This window comes from Sorex araneus, chromosome 2 (assembly GCF_027595985.1).
Source record: "Sorex araneus isolate mSorAra2 chromosome 2, mSorAra2.pri, whole genome shotgun sequence".
NCBI lineage: Eukaryota > Metazoa > Chordata > Mammalia > Eulipotyphla > Soricidae > Sorex > Sorex araneus.
This window is the reverse complement of record NC_073303.1, coordinates 240030294-240048701: the sequence shown is the minus strand read 5'-3', so window position 1 is coordinate 240048701 and position 18408 is coordinate 240030294. Positions and strand designations below refer to the sequence as shown.

The window sequence follows — 18408 nt, the reverse complement described above, 5'->3', positions numbered from 1 at the left end:
GACACCCGGTCGTGCTCAGGGCTTACTCCTGGCTCTGTGCTCAGGGATCACTCCTGGCAGTGCTCAGGGAACCCTAGGGGGTGCAGGGGATGCAACCCGGATCTGCCGCGTGCACGGCACGCGCCCTCCCTACGGCACTATGCCTCCAGCCTCCCGCCAGTGCAGCTTTGCTCCTGAGCATTGCATCCACGAATACACAAAACCCTACGGCCGCTGCCGACGGCCCCTCGACGCGTGCTCTAGGGCGTGACTGTGCTCCTTTGGGCACGTAGACAGCGGTTCGAGGGCACACAGGTGACTCTGAGTCAGAGGCGTGCGTCCGAGGCTTGCAGGCGCGCGCGCGGCTCCCGGGAAGGCTGGGGTGGTGGAAGGAACCGCCGCCCTCAGCCCGGCCGCGAGCGAGGACACGCGCGCCCTCGTGTGGCCGTTGCCGGGAAGCGCCGCGCGCCGCGCGCACAGAGCTGCGCGCGCACGGCCTTTCACGGCGCCGTAAAGCACTTCGGCAGCGCAGAGGCCCGCGGTTCCCCGGTGAGACCCCTCGCTCGGCCGCCCGGTCCCCCCGCGGCCCGCAGCGCTCCTCCTCCTCTTCGGATCCTCCCTGCGGGTCCCATGCCCGCCCCTTTGCTTGGTCCGTGCCAGGGCGGGGGTCTCGGGTCCCCATCTTTCCGCGGCTTAATTCACAAGGCTCCAACTGAACCGGGTGCTTAACGCTCCTCATTCCCCCCCCCCGACTTCCCATCCCCCACCTTCAGGCCTCATGGGAGGGGGGCCCCGTGTCCACCTCCCCGGGGCCCTGGGGCCTCGGTTTGCTAGAGGCACCCCCGCCGATTCCATCCTTGGCGGCGGCTTCGCTTGGGTGGGGGAGGGGGCTGGAATCTCAGGCCTTTTGGGGTCCCCCCTCCAGCACCATCTCCGTGCAGAGCCCCAGAGTGGAGGTCCTAGCGCCCCGATTCTCTGCCCCTCCCTCCCTCCCGGTTCCAGATCGGCGCCCTCCTACCCCCTTCCGCAGCTGCGACTTGATGGCCCGGGGCTGGGAGGGTCCCGGCGCCCCTCCTCTTAGCTCCAGCCCCTCCTCCCGTTTCGTTTCCCACGCGGCTTCAGGCCCCCCCCCACCCCCCCCCGTCTCAGAGCCGCCCCCCAGGCCCGGCTGGCCACGCCCCCGGCCAGTCCACGTCGACTGCAGGTGCGCTTCGTGCAGTGCAGACGGTGCATTTACTGAGAAGCGCCGCCGCCCGGGGGGGTTCCCTGCGGTGTCTCCTGGGCAGCCCCCTGGACGGCAAACCCCACCCCCACCCCTTCCTGTCCTCGACCCCCTATTTCCTCCCCTCCCCTTTTGCCAGGGAGAGGCAGGGAGGTCTCTGCAAGAAGATTCGTCGCTCCCGGCGTCGCCTCCTTATGTCTGACCCACCCACCTCGGTTACTCCTGCAGGTGGCAGAAGGAGCCAGAACGTGTTTTATTATTGTTGTTAATTTATTATTATTATTATTATTGTTATTATTATTGGGCTGGCGCGATAGCACAGTGGTTGGGCTTTCGCCTTCCACGCGGCCGACTCGAGTTCAATTCCTCCACCCCTCTCAGAGAGCCCGCGCGGCAGAGCCTGGCAAGCTACCCGTGCGTATTGGATATGCCAGAGACAGTAACAATAAGTCTCTCAATGAGAGACGTTACTGGTGCCCGCTTGAACAAAATCGATGAGCAACGGGACGGCAGTGATTTGATTATTATTATTATTATTATTATATTTTGGGAGGGGCGCACACCTGGCTGTGCTCAGGGCTGACTCCTGGCTCTGGGCTCAGGGATCACTCCTGGCGGGTCTCTGGCAGCCTCTGTGGAGTGCCGGGGATCGAACCCTGGTCAGCCTCGTGCAGGACCCACTTTACTGGAGAGCCAGTCTCCAGAATTGTCTCCACTGCTTTTTTGTGCCCCAAACGGGAGGCTTGTCCTTTTTTGTTTTGCTTTGCTTGTTTATAGTTTTGAGGTCACACCCGGTGATGCCTAGGGCTCTAGGGCTTCCTCCTGGCTCTGCACTGAGGAATCCCTCCTGGCGGTGCTCAGGGGGCCTGATGGGATGCCGAGGATTGAACCTGGGTGGGCCGTGCCTAAAGCAAACGCCATCCATGCGGTACTATCTCTCCGGCCCTGGCTTGTCATTTTTTTTTGGGGGGGGGGATAGAGGTAATGGGGGGGAGAATTGTCTTTGGGGCCACACCCAGCTATGCTCAGGGCTTATTCTTGGCTCTGTTCTCAGGGATCACTCTTGGCGGTCCTTTGGGGGGAATCTGATGGGGTCCCGGGCATTGAACCGGGTCCGCTGCGTGCGCCCAGAGTTAACAGCATCCTTCCTACCTGGGCGTGATGGAGAGACACTTTCTGGCGTCGTCGGTGGGGATGGAGGGGGTGGGGAGGCCGGGTTGCCCCTGGTCTCCCACTCCCACCCCTGTGGGGTGTGCACCCCCTTCACCCCGACGTGTCCTGGTCTTCCCTGCAGGCGGCGGCATGGAGGCGCGCTTCACGCGCGGGAAGTCGGCGCTGCTGGAGCGCGCGCTGGCGCGGCCACGCACCGAAGTGAGCCTGAGCGCCTTCGCGCTGCTCTTCTCCGAGCTGGTGCAGCACTGCCAGAGCCGCGTGTTCTCCGTGTCTGAGCTGCAGGCGCGCCTGGCCGCGCTGGGCCGCCAGGTGGGCGCGCGCGTGCTGGACGCGCTGGTGGCGCGCGAGAAGGGCGCGCGGCGGGAGACCAAGGTGCTGGGCGCGCTGCTGTTCGTCAAGGGCGCCGTGTGGAAGGCGCTGTTCGGCAAGGAGGCCGACAAGCTGGAGCAGGCCAACGACGACGCGCGCACCTTCTACATCATCGAGCGGGAGCCGCTCATCAACACCTACATCTCGGTGCCCAAGGAGAACAGCACGCTCAACTGCGCCAGCTTCACGGCGGGCATCGTGGAGGCGGTGCTCACGCACAGCGGCTTCCCGGCCAAGGTCACGGCGCACTGGCACAAGGGCACCACGCTCATGATCAAGTTCGAGGAGGCCGTCATCGCGCGGGACCGGGCCCTGGAGGGCCGCTGAGCGCGGGAGATAAAGGCTGGCCGCTGCTGCACTCCTGCGTGATGTGCTATGTGTGTATGTTTTTTTTTTTTTTTTTTTGCTTTTGGGGGTCACACCCGGCAAAGCCCAAGGATTACTCCTGGCTCTGCCCTCAGGAATCACTCTTGGCGGTGCTCAGGGGGACCCTATGGGATGCCAGGGATGGAACCTGGGTATGGCCGAATGCAAGGCAAGGGCTCTCACCGCTGTACCTACCTACCACTGCTCTGGCCCCGTTGTTGAGAATCCTCTAGCCCTGGGGTTGCTCCACGTTTTCCCACCCTCACACCCCCTTCCGGCCTCCCTGCCCTTACTGGACGTGGTCTCGTAAGTCTCAACGCCCGCTGCAGACCAGAGGTTGACCACACTGTAGGTGGTGGCGGGAACAGACCCCACAGAGGAGGGTATGCAGGCTGTAGAGAGGAAAAGGAAGCTATTTCTTCCCAGTTTAATTTGTGTGTGTGTGTGTTGGGAGCATATGGGGCGTGCTCGGGGGTGGGGGGGGGCTTGGCTGTAGGATTGTGAGGTTGGCACCTGGGGCTGGCACCTGGGTCTCCCGCAGACAAAGTCTTGCCGAGCCCTGGGAGCTTGCTCCAAGCCCACTGTCCCTGGAGAGCCAGCAGGGAGGAGATGGGCAAGTGAGGGTGGGTGCGGGGGTCCTGGGGGAGACGGGCAGTGGGAGAGATGGGGTGGGGGGGTGCCGGGGGAGGTGATTTACTGCCAGCTCAGAGGATTCGGGGGGCAAGAGCCTTGGGTGCGCCACCCTGGGGGTTACACCAAGACAGGTGGGAAGGGAGGGGCTCTGGCCTCGTAGAGTGGGTTTGGAGGGACGGGGAGGGAGACCCCAATGTTCCGAGTTCTGAGGAAGGTTCTTGGGGAGACAGTGCGGGTGGGAGATAGTGGGTGGGAAGAGGCGACCCCCCCCTGGGGTTCTTTTCACCCCATCCGGGGCCCCGGGACTCCCTGGAGACTGGGACTAGGGGGACCTTTGGGGGCAGTGCTGGGCTGCTCTTGAATTAGGGTGCGGGTGTTTGGGGGGCTGGCTGGGGGCTCGGGCGGGTCAGCAGGTGGCCAGCCTTTCACACACCCAGCTGTCCAGCCGGCTGGTGCAGTCCACGTCGTTCCACATCCCCGAGTGCCCCATCACCACGCAGTCCTCGCTGGGTTCCTGGTTGTTGGGCTCCCCGGGGCCCCAGTTGCTGGAAGGTGGGGGGACGGTTTCCGTCAGGCCAGAGGGGCCCCCACCCCCTCCTGCCGAACCCAGGACCCTGGATTCCCACCCTCAAGCCTGCAGCCCCTCCCCCCTCTGCCCCCCTGCCTGCACCCCAAGCCCCACCAGCTCCCTCACTGGCCACCCAGAAGCTCACCAAGCCCAGGCCGGGGGCGGGGTGGTGCTTGTGGGTCCCCACTCTCTGCCCCCCTCACCTGTAGTCCAAGGGATTCTCGTCCATCCAGACAAACTGTCCCTCCAAGTCCAGGTCCCGGAGGCCGATCCACGTTCCAAATTTACTGCCGTGCGGGGTGAGGAAGTCCTGGGGGGCAGCAGGGAGGACTCTTGTGGTTTTATCCCCCGCAGGGTGTTTCCCTGCCCCCCCGCAGCCCCCACCCCCCCCAGCCCAGCAAGGAGTGACCCCTGGGTGCAGAGCCGGGAGTCAGCCCTGAACACCACGGGGGGTGGCCCCCAAACAGAGACCCGCTGCCTCCCAGGGTCCCCCTCCCGCATGGGGCTCACACCCACCTGCTCCTCCTGGCTGTGGATGCTGACCAGCTGCCCCTGCAGGGCCCGACACTCGTTCCGCGCCTGCAACCACTTCTTGGTGGAGCCCTGGCCGAAGTAGTAGCATTTCCGGCGGAAGTTGACCCAGTGCTCTGGGCACCTGTTGCACTGGGAGCCTGGGGTGGATGAGGGCCTCAGAGGGGGCGTCTCTCGGGGGCTCCAGCACACCCAGCCCCAGGTAGACACAGGGATCCCCTTCTTTGGGGGGGGGCAGAACAGCTGGGCCAGGGCCAGCAGTGCTGGGGGCCTGGGCCTGGCTCTGAGCTCAGGCCCTGGGGGGTGTGGGGGGATGGGGGGTGGGGGGACATAGGTGCGAGGCAGGTACTTTCCCTGCTGTCCTGTCTCTCCGGGCCACCTCGGTCGCCTTCTTGGCTCGATCAGTGCGTCCCCCTCCAGGACCTCCCCATAAGCACCCCCATGGGAGCCCGCTGCCCCTCCCCCCTCCCACCTGGAGTCACCAGCCCGGTCACCCAACCTCCCCTCATCACTTGCTCAGTGGCCAGCAGTGCCCACACTGCCAAGGACCCGGCCACACCCGCTTCCATCACCACCAACATCCTTAGAGTGGGTGCCCACCGGCTGCCGGCACTCCCCCCCCAGCCCCGCCCCCAGTGGCATCCCCTGGACGGCCATGCGACTGCTCGCACCCCTCTCCCCTGCCCCAGTACTGTCCACTTCTCCCACCTCACCCCCAGGGCCAGCACTCTTAGAACCAGCCACAAGGTTTTAGGAAATGAGGAGGGTCTTCTTGGGGATCACATACAGGGCAGGGGGCTGGAGGCTGGATCCCAGGGGTCTCAACCGGACTTTTTCTGTGTGTGTGTGCTTTTTGGCTCACACCCGGTGATGCACAGGGGTTTCTCCTGGCTCTGCACTCAGGAATTACTCCTGGCGGTGCTCGGGAGACCCTATGGGATGCTGGGAATTGAACCCGGGTCAGCCACGTGCAAGGCAAACGCCCTCCCCGCTGTGCAATCGCTCCAGCGCCAGCATGGGACTGTCTTGGCCTCTGTTCTCTCGCCTCCAGTTCAGCCAGTGTCATGGCCCTCTAGTATGTCCAGGCCAGAGCTCAGATCCATGGTGACTGCACAAATGCAGACTCCCTCTTTTTCGTGGTGGGGGGAGGTGGGCATGGGGCACACTCCAGTGTGCTCAAGGTCCACTCCTGCTCAGGGATCAAACCTTATTCTCCAGCATAAAAAGCCTATGCTTAGGTCTTTGAGTCACCTCCCTGACCCCTTAAATTTCCTTTCCATTTTTTTGCGGGGGGTGTTGCACACCCATCTGTGCTTAGGGATCAATTCTAGTGATGCTCGGGGGACGCTTCGAGGTGCTGGGGATTGAACCCTGATCAGCAGCCACGACCAAGACAAACGCCCTCCCCTCTGTACTATCCATCCAACCCACTTTTTGTTATTGTTCTTACTGTTTCTTTTGGCTGCATAGGGTGATCGATGCTCAGGGTTTATTCCTGGCTCTGTGCTCAGGGGTCACCCCTGGCAGGGTCCAGGGGACCATATGTGCTGCCAGGAATCGAAATCGAACCTGACCTGAGTGCAAGGTCAAACACTTTAACTCATGTACTACTTCTTTCTTTCTTTCTTTCTTTCCTTCTTTCTTTCTTTCTTTCTTTCTTTCTTTCTTTCTTTCTTTCTTTCTTTCTTTCTTTCTTTCTTTCTTTCTTTCTTTCTTTCTTTCTTTCTTTCTTTCTTTCTTTCTTTCCTTTGTGGGTCACACCTGGCGATGCACAGGGGTTACCTCTGGCTCTGCACTCAGGAATTACTCCTAGTAGTGCTTGGGGAACCCTATAGGATGCTGGGAATCGAACCAGGGTCGACCACATGGAAGGCAAACGCCCTGCCCGCTGTACTGTTGCTCCAGCCCTTACCATGTACTATTTCTTTAGTTTCTCACAAGCATTTTTAAGGGAAGGGGGAGAGAAAGGAAACAGAAAACGTGGGGAAGGTGCCTTAGATGTGCATCACCTGTCTGGAATCAGGAGTTTGAACACAGCCATTGGTGCTCAGATCTTCCACTCACTGCTTCCGTCCCCCGAGTGGAGAGACCTCAGCAGAATTTCTCCCTGAGATCCCCCCTGGCCCACCGTGTCCCAGGGGACAGTGCTCTATCGCCCCAAGCAGAGATCCTTCCTCATCTCTGCCCCAAGGGGCATTAGGGGTTTCCCAATGGTGGGGTGGGTTGAACTTCTGGGCAGTGACCCAGCCCCCTCCCAGTTAGAGACCCAGGTGGTCCCCTCCCCAGCACCATCGTGACCCCCCCTAACTTCCCCGCCTGGCTGGGTCAAGACAGTGCTGGGAGCAGGCTGTGGTCAGGGCTGACCCTCTACTGAGCTGCACAGGAGAATGGCCAAGTGCGACTCCCCGGCGATGTGGTTCAAGGCGTGAGCACAATCCTCCCACGTGGAAGACCCTGGGTTCGATTCCCCGTGCCCCCTTTCCCACCTCCACAAACACCACCCAGGTTTGAGCACCTCCAAACAGGAGCCTTGCCAGAAGTTCTCCACAGGAAGGGAGCCCCCGGAGCCAGAGCAATAGTATAGGGGTACAGCGGGGGCGGGGGGAGGCGTTTGCCTTCCACACGGCTGACCCCAGGTTCAATCCTTAGTATCCCATAAGATCCCCCAAGCACAGCCAGGAGCAATATGTGAGTGCAGAGCCAAGAGCAAGGCCTGAGTACCACCGGGTGTGCCCCCACCAAACAATAAAAACAAAGGAAAGGGGGGGAGTCCTACCTGCCCACCCCAGGTGACCCGAGAGATGCCAGGAGGTTCAGAAAGGGCGGTGCCGGGCGCCCCCTAGCGGCCGCGTATCAGAACTACAACGCTCCCTGCTACCTGAAGGCGCACACACGCGCACACCTGGGCTGCCCAGGGAACGCAGTGGTGGGGGGGCGGGGCGGGGGACGGGGGAGGGGGTCCCGCGCCTGTCCCAGTGGGGCACAGCGCACACACCCACCGTTGGCCACACGCAGCTCTATCCACAGCTTCTCCACTTCCTCCTGGAGCTTCTCCATGCGATTCCAGACACTGGACATCTTGTTCAGGGCTGGGGGGTGGGGGGGGTGGGAGTGGGGGCTGCGTCACCTGCCAACAAGCGCCCGCGCCCCGCTGCCTTCCTCCCTCTCTCGCCCCCCAGACTCACCAGCGGACTTTAGATTGCTCAGATCCTCTTGGACCCCATCCAGGTTCCGCGAGAACTGAGAGTCTGCACGTGGGTGCGACGTGGGATCGTGATCAAGAGTGATGCCCCCCTGATGCCCCCCCACAGCGCTGGGGACGCCCCCCTGCCCCATCTCTCGTTCTGATATTTCTTTTTGACGTTTTGTTTTTGTTTTGGGGTCACATCTGGCATGCTCAGGGGATCTGTGCTCACCACACTACAGGTGGTGCTGGGGGGGGGACCCTATGGGGTTCCGGGGATCCAACCCGGGTCAGCCTCGTACAAAGCATCCGCTGCCCTGTCTCACCCTGGTGTTTCATTGTCTTCTGTTCAGCTTCGATTTTCTCCATATTCTGCAACATGCGGGCAGCTGTTTTTTTTTGGGGGGTCGGGGTATGTCCGTATAAGCAAGTATTTAGGGTCACCCCCTCTGCGCCCGTGGCCTCCCTCTTGGGTGTTTGGGGCCCCTGCCTTGGCACAGGTGGGAGGCGTGAAGGGTCGAAGGCGCTGTACCCCCATGTTCGCCAGGTGCCCCCCCACTTCTCCCCTCACTGCCCAAGGTCACTCACCCTGGGATTGTTGGGTCATCTGGTGGTCCTTGTGCCTTGCCAAGTCCTGGGAAACCTGGGAGACTGGGAAGGGGCGGGACCGTGAGACCACGCCCATTGCCACGCCCCCACGCGAAAATCCGACCCTTGAGCCCCGCCCCCAGGTCTCTGCTCTTTTGTGCTTTGATTTGGGGTCCCGACATAGATAGATGCTCAGCAAAGTGCCGGCTCTTCTGCGCAACCACAAATCCTCTTAATTAAGCAAAGGAGCAGCTGGATTGGATCCTAAACTCCCGGGCAGCCTTGGGGCTGCTCCCAAGTTTCCACCTGGAAGTCAGGAATTAACGTCCGTTCTGCGGCGGGTGTGGGGTGGGCGGGCTCCAAGGCTATCCAGAACATTCTAGAGTCTCTCCCCCTCTCGAGAGTCACTAAGGGCTCCTCTCTGGGAATGGGGTGGGGGGAATCCAGTGGACTCTCAGTTCTGGGAGGACTCTGAACCCTGTTCCCTCTCCCCTGTCCAGTGTGTTTCGGTGGCACAAGCAGGAAAAGAGACTGTGCCCTTAGTGCCCCCACCCCCACCCGCTGCCCTCACCCCTCCCCACGCGTCCGTTTTCCTACCGTTGCGGGCAGCCTTTTCTTCGAGCTGCTTCATCTCCTGAACCGTGTCCCAGTCTGGGGAGCAGACGGAGCGGAGGGGAGAGGTAGGGGTTTTGCACCAGCACCCCCTCCCCAGCCCCTAGAGGGACAGAGATTGGACTGACCCTTCGGGAGGTACCTGAAGGGTGGGAGAAGGGGTGCCAGGTGGGGTGCAGGGCACAGGAAGGAGTTAGTGGAGACAGGGCAAGAGAACAATCTGGGATTTCAGGGTATGGATTTTTTTTTGGGGGGTGACACCCAGGATGGGGCTCCCTGGGGCTGGGGCTGTCCTTACGCCACAGGAGGAACAGGGTCAGCAGCCCAGCGCAGAACGAAGCCATCAGCAACCCCAGGAGCACCAGCGTCAGCCCCCGCCGGCAACATGACCTCTTTCTGGAAAATTCTACAGGAACCTCTGTGGGGAGAACAGAGGCTACAGGGTGCGCCCGGATTCTGATTTCTCCCATCCCCCAGAGCCCCGACCTACCCTCTTCCTGGGATCTTGACTTGGGGGCCCCCCCAGATGATGAGAACATGCGGCTCCCAGGGGACCCCCAGGCCCCCCACCGCTGGCCGCCCCGCACTCTCCTCTTGCAGGTCCCAGAGTGGCAGGGAGCCTGAGCAGCTGTGTCTGTCCCTGCCACTGTCCCGCGCTCTGCTGGCGCTCTGGTGATGGCCACAGCCTGTGCCCAGGACCCTCCTCAAACGCCCCTTCCCTGCACACGAAACTCCAGGTGTCAATATTTCCCTCTGCTCTGCTCTCCTGCACGACCCCCTCCTCGGGCTTTTCTTTCTTTTAGACCTTCCCAAACAGTGCTCCAAAGACCAGGTGCTGGGCTGGAGCGATAGCACAGCGAGTAGGGCGTTTGCCTTGCACACGGCCGGCCCGGGTTCGATTCCCAGCATCCCATAGGGTCCCTGAGCACCGCCCGGGGTAATTCCTGAGTGCAGAGCCAGGAGTAACCCCTGAGCATCGCCGGGTGTGACCCGAAAAACGACAAAACAAAACAAAAAAACCCAGGTGCTTCCCCCCCCCCCCACCATCCTCAAATATTTTTGTCAGCTGGGGCTGCCGTTCAAAGCAAGTGGCCCAGGCTACAGGGCGGGGTGGCGGGGAACCCGGGCTGTGCACTGGGGACCACACAATGCCAGGGATGGAGCCAGGGGTGAGCCGCAGGCGAGCTCCATGCTCTCTCTCCAGCCCCACCGGGCAGTGCTCAGGGGCGACTCCTGGCTCAGAGCTCAGGAATCGCCTGCCCTGGCAGTGCTCCGGGAACCATGCGGTGTAGGGGATTGAACTTGGGCTTCGCACATGCAAAGTGCTGCAACCCATTTCTTCACCTAACCTATGCGACCCCTGCTCCCCCCTCCCCCACCCCCCGCCCCTCGAAGTCTACCTTGCTCCCTGCCCACGGCCGGGGGGTCCCTCCCTTCTTGCTGGCAGTCACACTCCATCCTGTTGAACCCCACTGCTTCTGAGCCTCGTTCAAGGGGACCGCAGACTCGTTCAGCCTCCAGCGCTCCAGCCGGAGCTGCCTTTGGGGCTCTGAGTTGAGTCAGAGAGGGAGGAACCCATTGGCGTCCCTCCCCTGCCAGGCACTGAGCCAGGGAGACCAGGGTGGTCTCCCCGCCCTTCCCCCTCGCTCCAGCTTTTCCTAGAAATTCATTCTTCTTTCCAGAGAAAGACATGGGGGAGTCCCTCCCTTCTCCACTGGGGGGAGGGAGGAGGCCTGCTTGTCACCTTGGCCCAGCGGTGACAGAGAATCAGAGAATCCACTCACCTGAGTATGAGTTTTCCTCCATGGCTGCCTCGCTTGGATGCTCCCAGTGGCGGGGAGATCACCACCTGCCAAGGTGTTCTGTCTGCAGCTTGCAGCTCTGAGATCTGGGCTCTAACGAGGGTTTGGAGGGAAATGTCAGACTCCGGGTGCAGGGGCTTGAAGAGCTCGGAGATACCCTCCTCCCCAACCGTGGATGGCATTTCATCTGCCTCCTGGAGCCAAGGTGGCGTTCAGCCCAGAAGGGAAACTGGGGACCAGGTCATAGACTGGAGACCCAAGGTGGGTGCTCTGAAGTCCCTGACATGCACCCAAACACATGATCCTGGCAGATGATGGAGCCTGGAAAGCTCCAGCATGGTAGGGGGGCTAGGGGCCCCTGTATGGTCTGGGCAGTGTGTGTGTGTGTGTGTGTGTGTGTGTGTGTACTGGGGGGAGGTGTTTGTGACCAGGCCTAGTGCAGAGTCTGCCTCTGTCTACCCACACACAGCTTTTGCGATTTGCCACCAAAACCACCTTCCTTCCTTCCTTCCTTCCTTCCTTCCTTCCTTCCTTCCTTCCTTCCTTCCTTCCTTCCTTCCTTCCTTCCTTCCTTCCTTCCTTCCTTCCTTCCTTCCTCTTTCTTTCTTTCTTTCTTTCTTTCTTTCTTTCTTTCTTTCTTTCTTTCTTTCTTTCTTTCTTTCTTTCTTTCTTTCTTTCTTTCTTTCTTTCTTTCTTTCTTTCTTTCTTTCTTTCTTTCTTGTTTTTGGGTCACACCCTGCAATGCTCAAGGGGTTACTCCTGGCTCATGCACTCAGGAATTACTCCTGGTGGTGCTTGGGGGACCCTATGCCATGCCATGTTGGGGATTGAACCCAGGTTAGCAGCGTGCAAGGCAAACGCCCTCCGAGCTATACTGTCACTGCAGCACCCCTCCAACCCCTGGGAAAGTAGTTTCTTTAGGACACCTCTTATGTCCCATCAGCCACACACACACACACACACACACACACGTACACACATACACTCAAACACACATGCTCACAACATACACACAGTCATACACACATAGTCACATAGTCACACAGTCACACATGCAAACACACCCACACCCACACACAACACACACTCACAACACAAACACACACACACACCTCCACACACGCACCTTACCTGGGTTCCCAGCAGTGTCTGTCCGGGGCAGCGGGCCAGGGACAGAGGCCAGAGGCCACAGGGCTGGGCGAGGTGTCCAAGATGAGAGACGTTTTCTTCTGCGCAGTTGCCACCGTCAGCTTCTCTTTTTGCAAAGGTGGTTGTGGGTCAGCGAGCCGGATCACTGGGCTCACTCCTCCACGCTTCCTGGCTCGTGAAACCCCGGCTATTCTTACCTCCATGGCTCAGGTGAGAGCACTGAGGGGTAGAGAGGAGAGTCCCCCATCTCCAAAGATGTGCAGGAGGGGGAAAGTCAGGGATGAGGAGGGGAGTGGAGGGGTGGAGAGGGGTAGGGAAGAGGGGAAAGGTAGGGAAGGGAAGGGAAAAGAAGGGAGGGGAGGGGAGGGGGGAGGAGGGGAGAGGACAGAAGGGAAGGGGAGGGGTGGAGAGAGGTAGCGAAGGGGGAAGGGAAGGAAAGGGAAAGGAAGGGAAGGGAGGGGAGGGGAGGGTGGAGAGGGGTAGGGAAGGGGGAAGGGAACGGAAAGGAAGGGAAGGGAGGGGAGAAGAAGGGAGGGTGGAGAGGGGTAGGGAAGGGAAGGGAAAGAAAGGGAAGGGAAGGGAGAGGAGGGGAGGGGAGAGGTGGAAAGGGGTAGGGAAGGGGGAAGGGAAGGGAAAGGAAGGAAAGGGAGAGGAGAGGAGGGGAGGGGAGGGGTGGAAAGGGGTAGAGAAGGGGGAAGGGAAGGGAGAGGAGAGGAGGGGAGGGGAGGGGTGGAAAGGGGTAGGGAAGGGGGAAGGGGGAAGGGAAAGGAAGGGAAGGGAGGGGAGGGGAGGAGAGGGGAGAGGAGAGGAGGGAAGGGAGATAAATAAGGGAATAAAGCACCTGGAGAGGTTGTACAGCAGGGAAGGCATTTGCTTTGCGAGGGGCTGACCCGGGTTCCATCCCCAGCATCCATATGATCCCCCAGGCGGCCGGGAGAGAGGCTGAGAGAATAGCGGAGAACAATTCACGGGAAGGCAGAAAGGACTGATGTGAAGTGACTCTGCTGTGATGCATGACCCCAGCCCCCTCCCCACGTCAGAGAGGTGACAGGAGATCGAGGACACAGGAGAGTGGGGGGTACTGACCCGCTCGTGGGCCAGGGGTTGGGGGGAATTATTAAGATCCTGGTAGTTTCTGGGGCTGGAGCGCTAGCACAGCAGGTAGGGCATTTGCTTTGCACGCGGCCAACCCGGGTTCGATTCCCAGCATCCCATAGGGTCCCCGGAGCACCACCAGGAGTAATTCCTGAGTGCAGAGCCAGGAGTAACCCCTGTGCATCGCTGGGTGTGACCCAAAAAGAAAAAAATAAAAGACCCTGGTAGGTTCCTCTGGCCCAGAGGCGTGAATGACAAGGTCTGAGCTGAGGGCGTCACACGGGGCGGGGTCTCACGGCCAGGACACAGAAGGGCCAGCAACATGTGCAAATGCCCTCTCAGGCCTCGGCGGGGCTGCAGGGAAGACGGGGCGCCCTTCTTAAGGCACCCCCACGCCCCCACACCTCCAGCCCGGGGCCTTCCGGGCGCACTGCCCTTCTGGCTGGGTCTCCGCCAAGCTTCTATCAGAGGAGGAAGAGCTGGGGGGGAGGGGAACCTCTCAACCGTGATTCTGGGGACACACACAGACACACTCCGCCGCCCCTGCGAGATGCGGAGACCCTTCCCTCTCGCTTCTGCAGAATGAATCTTGGTCTCTTGTATTTTTTTTTCGGGGGGGGGGGACAGGAAACCCGACTAATGTGGGTCCCCATCTATGAGTGCGGGTTCTTTCAGGCTTGTCTCAGGAGAGCCTAGAATACCCCACAGCCGGGGTCCCCAAGGACTAACTCCCCACCCTGGCAGTCCCCACGGAGACCCCGGCGTTCAGCTGCGCTCGGCTGCCGGGGGCTGATGGGGTGATTCACTGATGGGAGTTCGTGGAGCTTTGGACCCCCAAGTCCTGGGCTGGCCCCCAACCCCACGGGGGCTTTTCCCCACAAGCACTGGGTCGAGGGTCTGGATCTTGGCCAGGGGCTGCAGCTCTCCGGACCCCCTTGGGCCTCAGTTTACCCCAGAAAGGAAGCTACAGGCCTTGGCTGGCTGCACCCTGCAAGGGGAGTCTTCTAGCCTCTGGCTGGGGCCCCAGCTCTGAGGAAGTGAGAATTCTGTGGAACTGGGGGGCTCCACAAGAGCTGCTGACGGTGGTGGGGTGAGGGATGGACTGGAGGGTCCCAGGCAGGCAAATGGACACACTCACTCACTCACACACACACACGCACACACACACACACACACACACACACACACACCACAATGTATCAGTCACCCTCCCACGGTGACGGGTCCCCGGTGGGCCTTCCCCGGCGGCCACAGACACATCAGCGGACAATGACCAACAACCCTTGTTCCCAATTGCACAGACCAGACGCAGGGGAGACGGGCGCCAGGGAGCGGGGTGACGAGGGACTGGGACGCGGTGAGGGGACACTGCACCAGGGATTCAGCGCAGGCCCAGGGAGTTGATGGCCATGGCAGTGCTGCAGGGGTGAGACAACGCGGGGCGGGAACACAGTGAGCATGACCACCTACTGGCAAGGGAACAGGCCTGAGCCAGACCGAGCACTAGCAGAGGAGCAATGGGCAAATATGATGGGGGCCAGCGCCCCTTTGCTACTGTCCTTTGCCTCTGAGGCAACGTCTCTGAAGCTCTCTGGCCTCAAGGAAAACACCCGAGTGTTGTCAAGGGGGCAGCGCCGCCCAGATGGCTCAGGGGCAGCGTCAGGGTCATCCAACCCAGAGCACAGACACACACAGACACACAAAGCACACTCACACACACAGACACACACATGCAGAGACATCACAGACACACAGATACAGACACACACAGACACACACAGCCACACACAGACACAGACACAGACAAACATGCAAACACACACAGACACACAGACACACAGACACGCACAGACACAGACACACAGACATACACAGACTCACACACAGACACACACGCAGACACAGACACACACAGACAGACACACAGACACACACAGACACAGACACAGACATGCACGCAGAAACACACAGACACAGACACACACAGACATATACAGACTCACATGCAGACACACACCACACAGACACAGACACAGACCACACAGACACAGACACACAGACACACAGAGACTCACACGCAGACACACACAGACACAGACACACATGCAGACACACAGACACCCACAGCACAAAAAAAGCACACATACACACATACCACAGCAACACAAGATAACAGGCATCTGTAAAACACACCCACAATGTTCCCACCACACATAGCTTCCCCCTCTCCCCACCCAGACACAGATACAGCCACTCCTGACACCCAGGGACAGACCCACACCCCGGAGATGGTGACCCAGACATGCAGACAGAGAGAAAGAGGTGAGGGGGAGAGAGGAAGAGGGTGAGGGAGAGAGCGGGCAGAGAGAGATGAAGAGAGAGGGGGAAAGAGAAAGGGGGAGAGAGGGAGGGGGAGGGAGAAGGGGGTGAAAGAGATGGTCAGAGAGATAGGGAGAGAGAGGCCACTAGATGTAGGATAACATCGCTTTGTCCTTTCTCCCTTGTCACCAGGAGTTTAGGTTTATCCGGTCACACCCAGCACAGTGCTCCCGAGTCACTCTCATTCTTTTGTCTATCTGTAACCACTTCTCTATGCTCTCTTCCTTAACCAGTTAATCAGCTTTCCCCCCTAATCAGATTCTGTTAATTTGTAAGGTCAGATCTTTCTAGGACACTGAACTTGTAAGTTAATATTGCCTTTCTCCTCTCCTTGTGTCTTTTGAATAGTTTACTTTAAAGCAATGTCCTTTTTTATGGACAAAGGAAGACAGTTGTTATTATGCTTTTGTAACTTGGGATTTAATTGGCTTTGAATATTATTCATTCCCGGGCATCTGCTTTCTCGACTTAAGCCTCAGTTGCCCTTAGCTCCTAGCACCCCAAAAGCAGGGGGTCCTGATGAGGGACTGAAGGGACCCAGGGCAAGCTGTGAGCTACCCTGGCATCAATATGGGCCAGGCCAAAGCGCCACGATTCTTAACTATAAGTTACGAGCTTGATCATGGACAAATGCTGTCATGATCCAAAAGCAATGATGAGACTAGGACCCTGTTAGGTATAGGAAAGACTAATCTGGCCTGAGCACTGTAGTCTGAGATAGAGATGGCCCCAGGAGAGCAATTTTATAAGGTTAATGCACCTCTTACTGTGTCCATACAAAATGATTAATATTATGAATACTTATATGTTTGTTGGATAAGGAGAGGAGAAACACACCCATGGGATTTTGCTCTTGGGTGGGTCGTCCTTCTGAAAGAGAATCTGTCCTAGAAGCAGCATCCCCTGAAGGAAAGAACTTTACCCCTATTGATTGTGACCACAACTATGTGTAAGCGCCAATGCCTCAAGCTTGGGGATTTAACCAGGCTGTAAGAGTGGGCTGGAGGGTTCCATATGGAGAGTCAGGAGGAGGAGAAGGAGAGAGGCAGAAGGAGAATGAGGAGAGATCGAGAAGGAGAATGAAGCAGCATGGGGGAGGAAGAAGCAGGAGGAGAATCAGAGGAGAATGGAGATGGGAATGGAATAAACTGCAACTGAGACCAACCAGCCTGGCCCTCGTTCCTCCCTTCGCCCATCGTCATCGACCTCCCCGGGGTGGGGGAAATGGCATGAGACTACCAAACGCAAGTGGCGGGTTTTGGGTGGGGGAGAGATAGAGCCCTGCTGCCCCTTTTTTGTGTTTACACAACAAGACATGCACACAGCCATGGCAGGGATGTCACCTCTGGCTGATGCACCTGATGCATCCCACACACGCTCCTGAGAGCTTCAGACAACGCCGCAGCACTGAGCAACACACAAGCAAACCCCAGGCACACTGTGCAATGCGGCCAGGCCCCCAGCAGCTCCCAAGACACGGGCCAGCAACTGCAGACACACACGCTGCAGGAAGCAATGCCAGCCCCCCCCCGCCCCGCCTTCCAGAACCCCAACACGTCCTAATGTCTCCAGGCATAGAGAAAAGCTGAGTTTTCATTTATACTTTTTGGAGCCATGCTCTGAAGTGCTCAAGGCTGACTTCTGGCTCAGTGCTCAGGAATTACTCCTGGTGGTGCTCAAGGGACCCTATGGGATGCCGGGGGTTGAACCAGAGTCAGCTGCGTGCAAAGCAAATGCCTTCCCTCTGTCTTATCTCTCTGGCCCCTCTTCTTTATTTTGTTTTAGTCCTGGAGGCACTCGGGATCACTGCTGGTAGACTGGAGGCACCCAGGGATCAAACCCAGATCAGCCATATGCAACGCCAGTGCTCTACCCACTGTACTATCTTTCTGGCCCTAAACTGATGCTTTGGAGGTTAACCTGCTCACTGAGTCTGTGAGTTGTCCAGAAGCCAGAATGTTCCTGGGCTAGATCAGGGCTTCTGTCTGAGCTGCAAGGCTGGTGCACTCAAAAAGGGACTTGGTGTGTGTTTGTGTGTATGTGTGTGTATTTACAGCACTGCAAGTTTTCACCTTCTCATTGCTTAAATTCTGCCTCAGAAAGGAATTTCCAGGGGCACCTTAGCAACCCTTGAATCCAGAATCAATTCAGTCAGTCACTCCCCCCACCCCAAATTGGACCAACATTCACTGGAAATTCTGGGAGAGCCCCCAGATCCCCAGAAGAGAAGCAGGAAAGTTTGGGAGTGCAGGGTGATTTCAGAGCAAAACTCCCCAGTGGATAGAGCCAGACCCTGGACCCCCTCAAATGGGTTCAGCCAGGTCAGCCACAGCTTAAGGACCTCCAGCCTCCATACCTTCTAGTACCTTCTGCCTGCACAGAAGGCTCAGGGCCCAGAGAGACAGTGCAGGGGTGCAGGTGCTGGCCTGGCATGCAGCCAAGTGCAGTTCGATCCTCAGGTTTCCCCAAGCATTGCTGAGTGCAGACCTGGAGGCCCATATGAGCACCGCTGGGGTGGGTCACACAAGGCCCACAAGACCTGAGCCAGCACCTCACCATTAGCCCAGTAGGGTGAGAATTGCCTGGAGTGAACCCCGGGGCTCTTGGGCACTGCTTGTGAGGCCCTACTCACCCCCCTCCAAAAAAGGGGAGAAGTTTCCCCAGCGTGTGAGGACTGTATCTCATTCATCCTAGCCGCACCCTTTGCACTCCAGCCCTCCTACCCCGTGGAGGTGACTGACCCGCATTTGGAACCTTT

General features: G+C 59.2%; 2 protein-coding genes across 3 annotated transcripts; one reads left to right on the top strand and one right to left on the bottom strand.

Moving 5' to 3' along the window:
* Positions 1-443: 443 nt before the first annotated feature.
* On the top strand, positions 444-3107 carry TRAPPC5 (trafficking protein particle complex subunit 5). 2 transcript variants are annotated; one of them, XM_004614776.2, is made up of 2 exons: positions 444-528; positions 2496-3107. In XM_004614776.2, the coding sequence occupies exon 2, from the start codon at positions 2504-2506 to the stop codon at positions 3068-3070; it is 567 nt and encodes a 188-aa protein (XP_004614833.1). In that variant the 5' UTR covers positions 444-528; positions 2496-2503; the 3' UTR covers positions 3071-3107. The 2 variants fall into 2 exon arrangements, with proteins under 2 accessions (XP_004614833.1, XP_054981073.1); XM_055125098.1 differs by having other exon boundaries at positions 498-628.
* A 990-nt stretch (positions 3108-4097) lies between these two features.
* On the bottom strand, positions 4098-11031 carry FCER2 (Fc epsilon receptor II). Its single transcript, XM_004614775.2, has 10 exons — positions 11010-11031; positions 9524-9631; positions 9211-9264; positions 8614-8676; positions 8352-8414; positions 8027-8089; positions 7841-7930; positions 4827-4981; positions 4514-4620; positions 4098-4287 (listed from the first exon to the last, which is right to left on the bottom strand). The coding sequence occupies exons 1-10, from the start codon at positions 11029-11031 to the stop codon at positions 4149-4151; spliced, it is 864 nt and encodes a 287-aa protein (XP_004614832.2). The 3' UTR covers positions 4098-4148.
* Positions 11032-18408: the final 7377 nt, after the last annotated feature.

What these genes read in the sequence shown, in the direction of transcription:
- FCER2 (XM_004614775.2), bottom strand. Translation starts at nt 11,031, where the DNA reads ATGGAGGAAAACTCATACTCAG. An exon ending in GAAGACAATGAAACACCAGG is followed by an intron (nt 8,090 to 8,351) that starts GTGAGACAGGGC and finishes ACCCACGTGCAG; the next exon opens with ACTCTCAGTTCTCGCGGAAC. An exon ending in AGAGCTGCGTGTGGCCAACG is followed by an intron (nt 4,982 to 7,840) that starts GTGGGTGTGTGC and finishes CATCCACCCCAG; the next exon opens with GCTCCCAGTGCAACAGGTGC.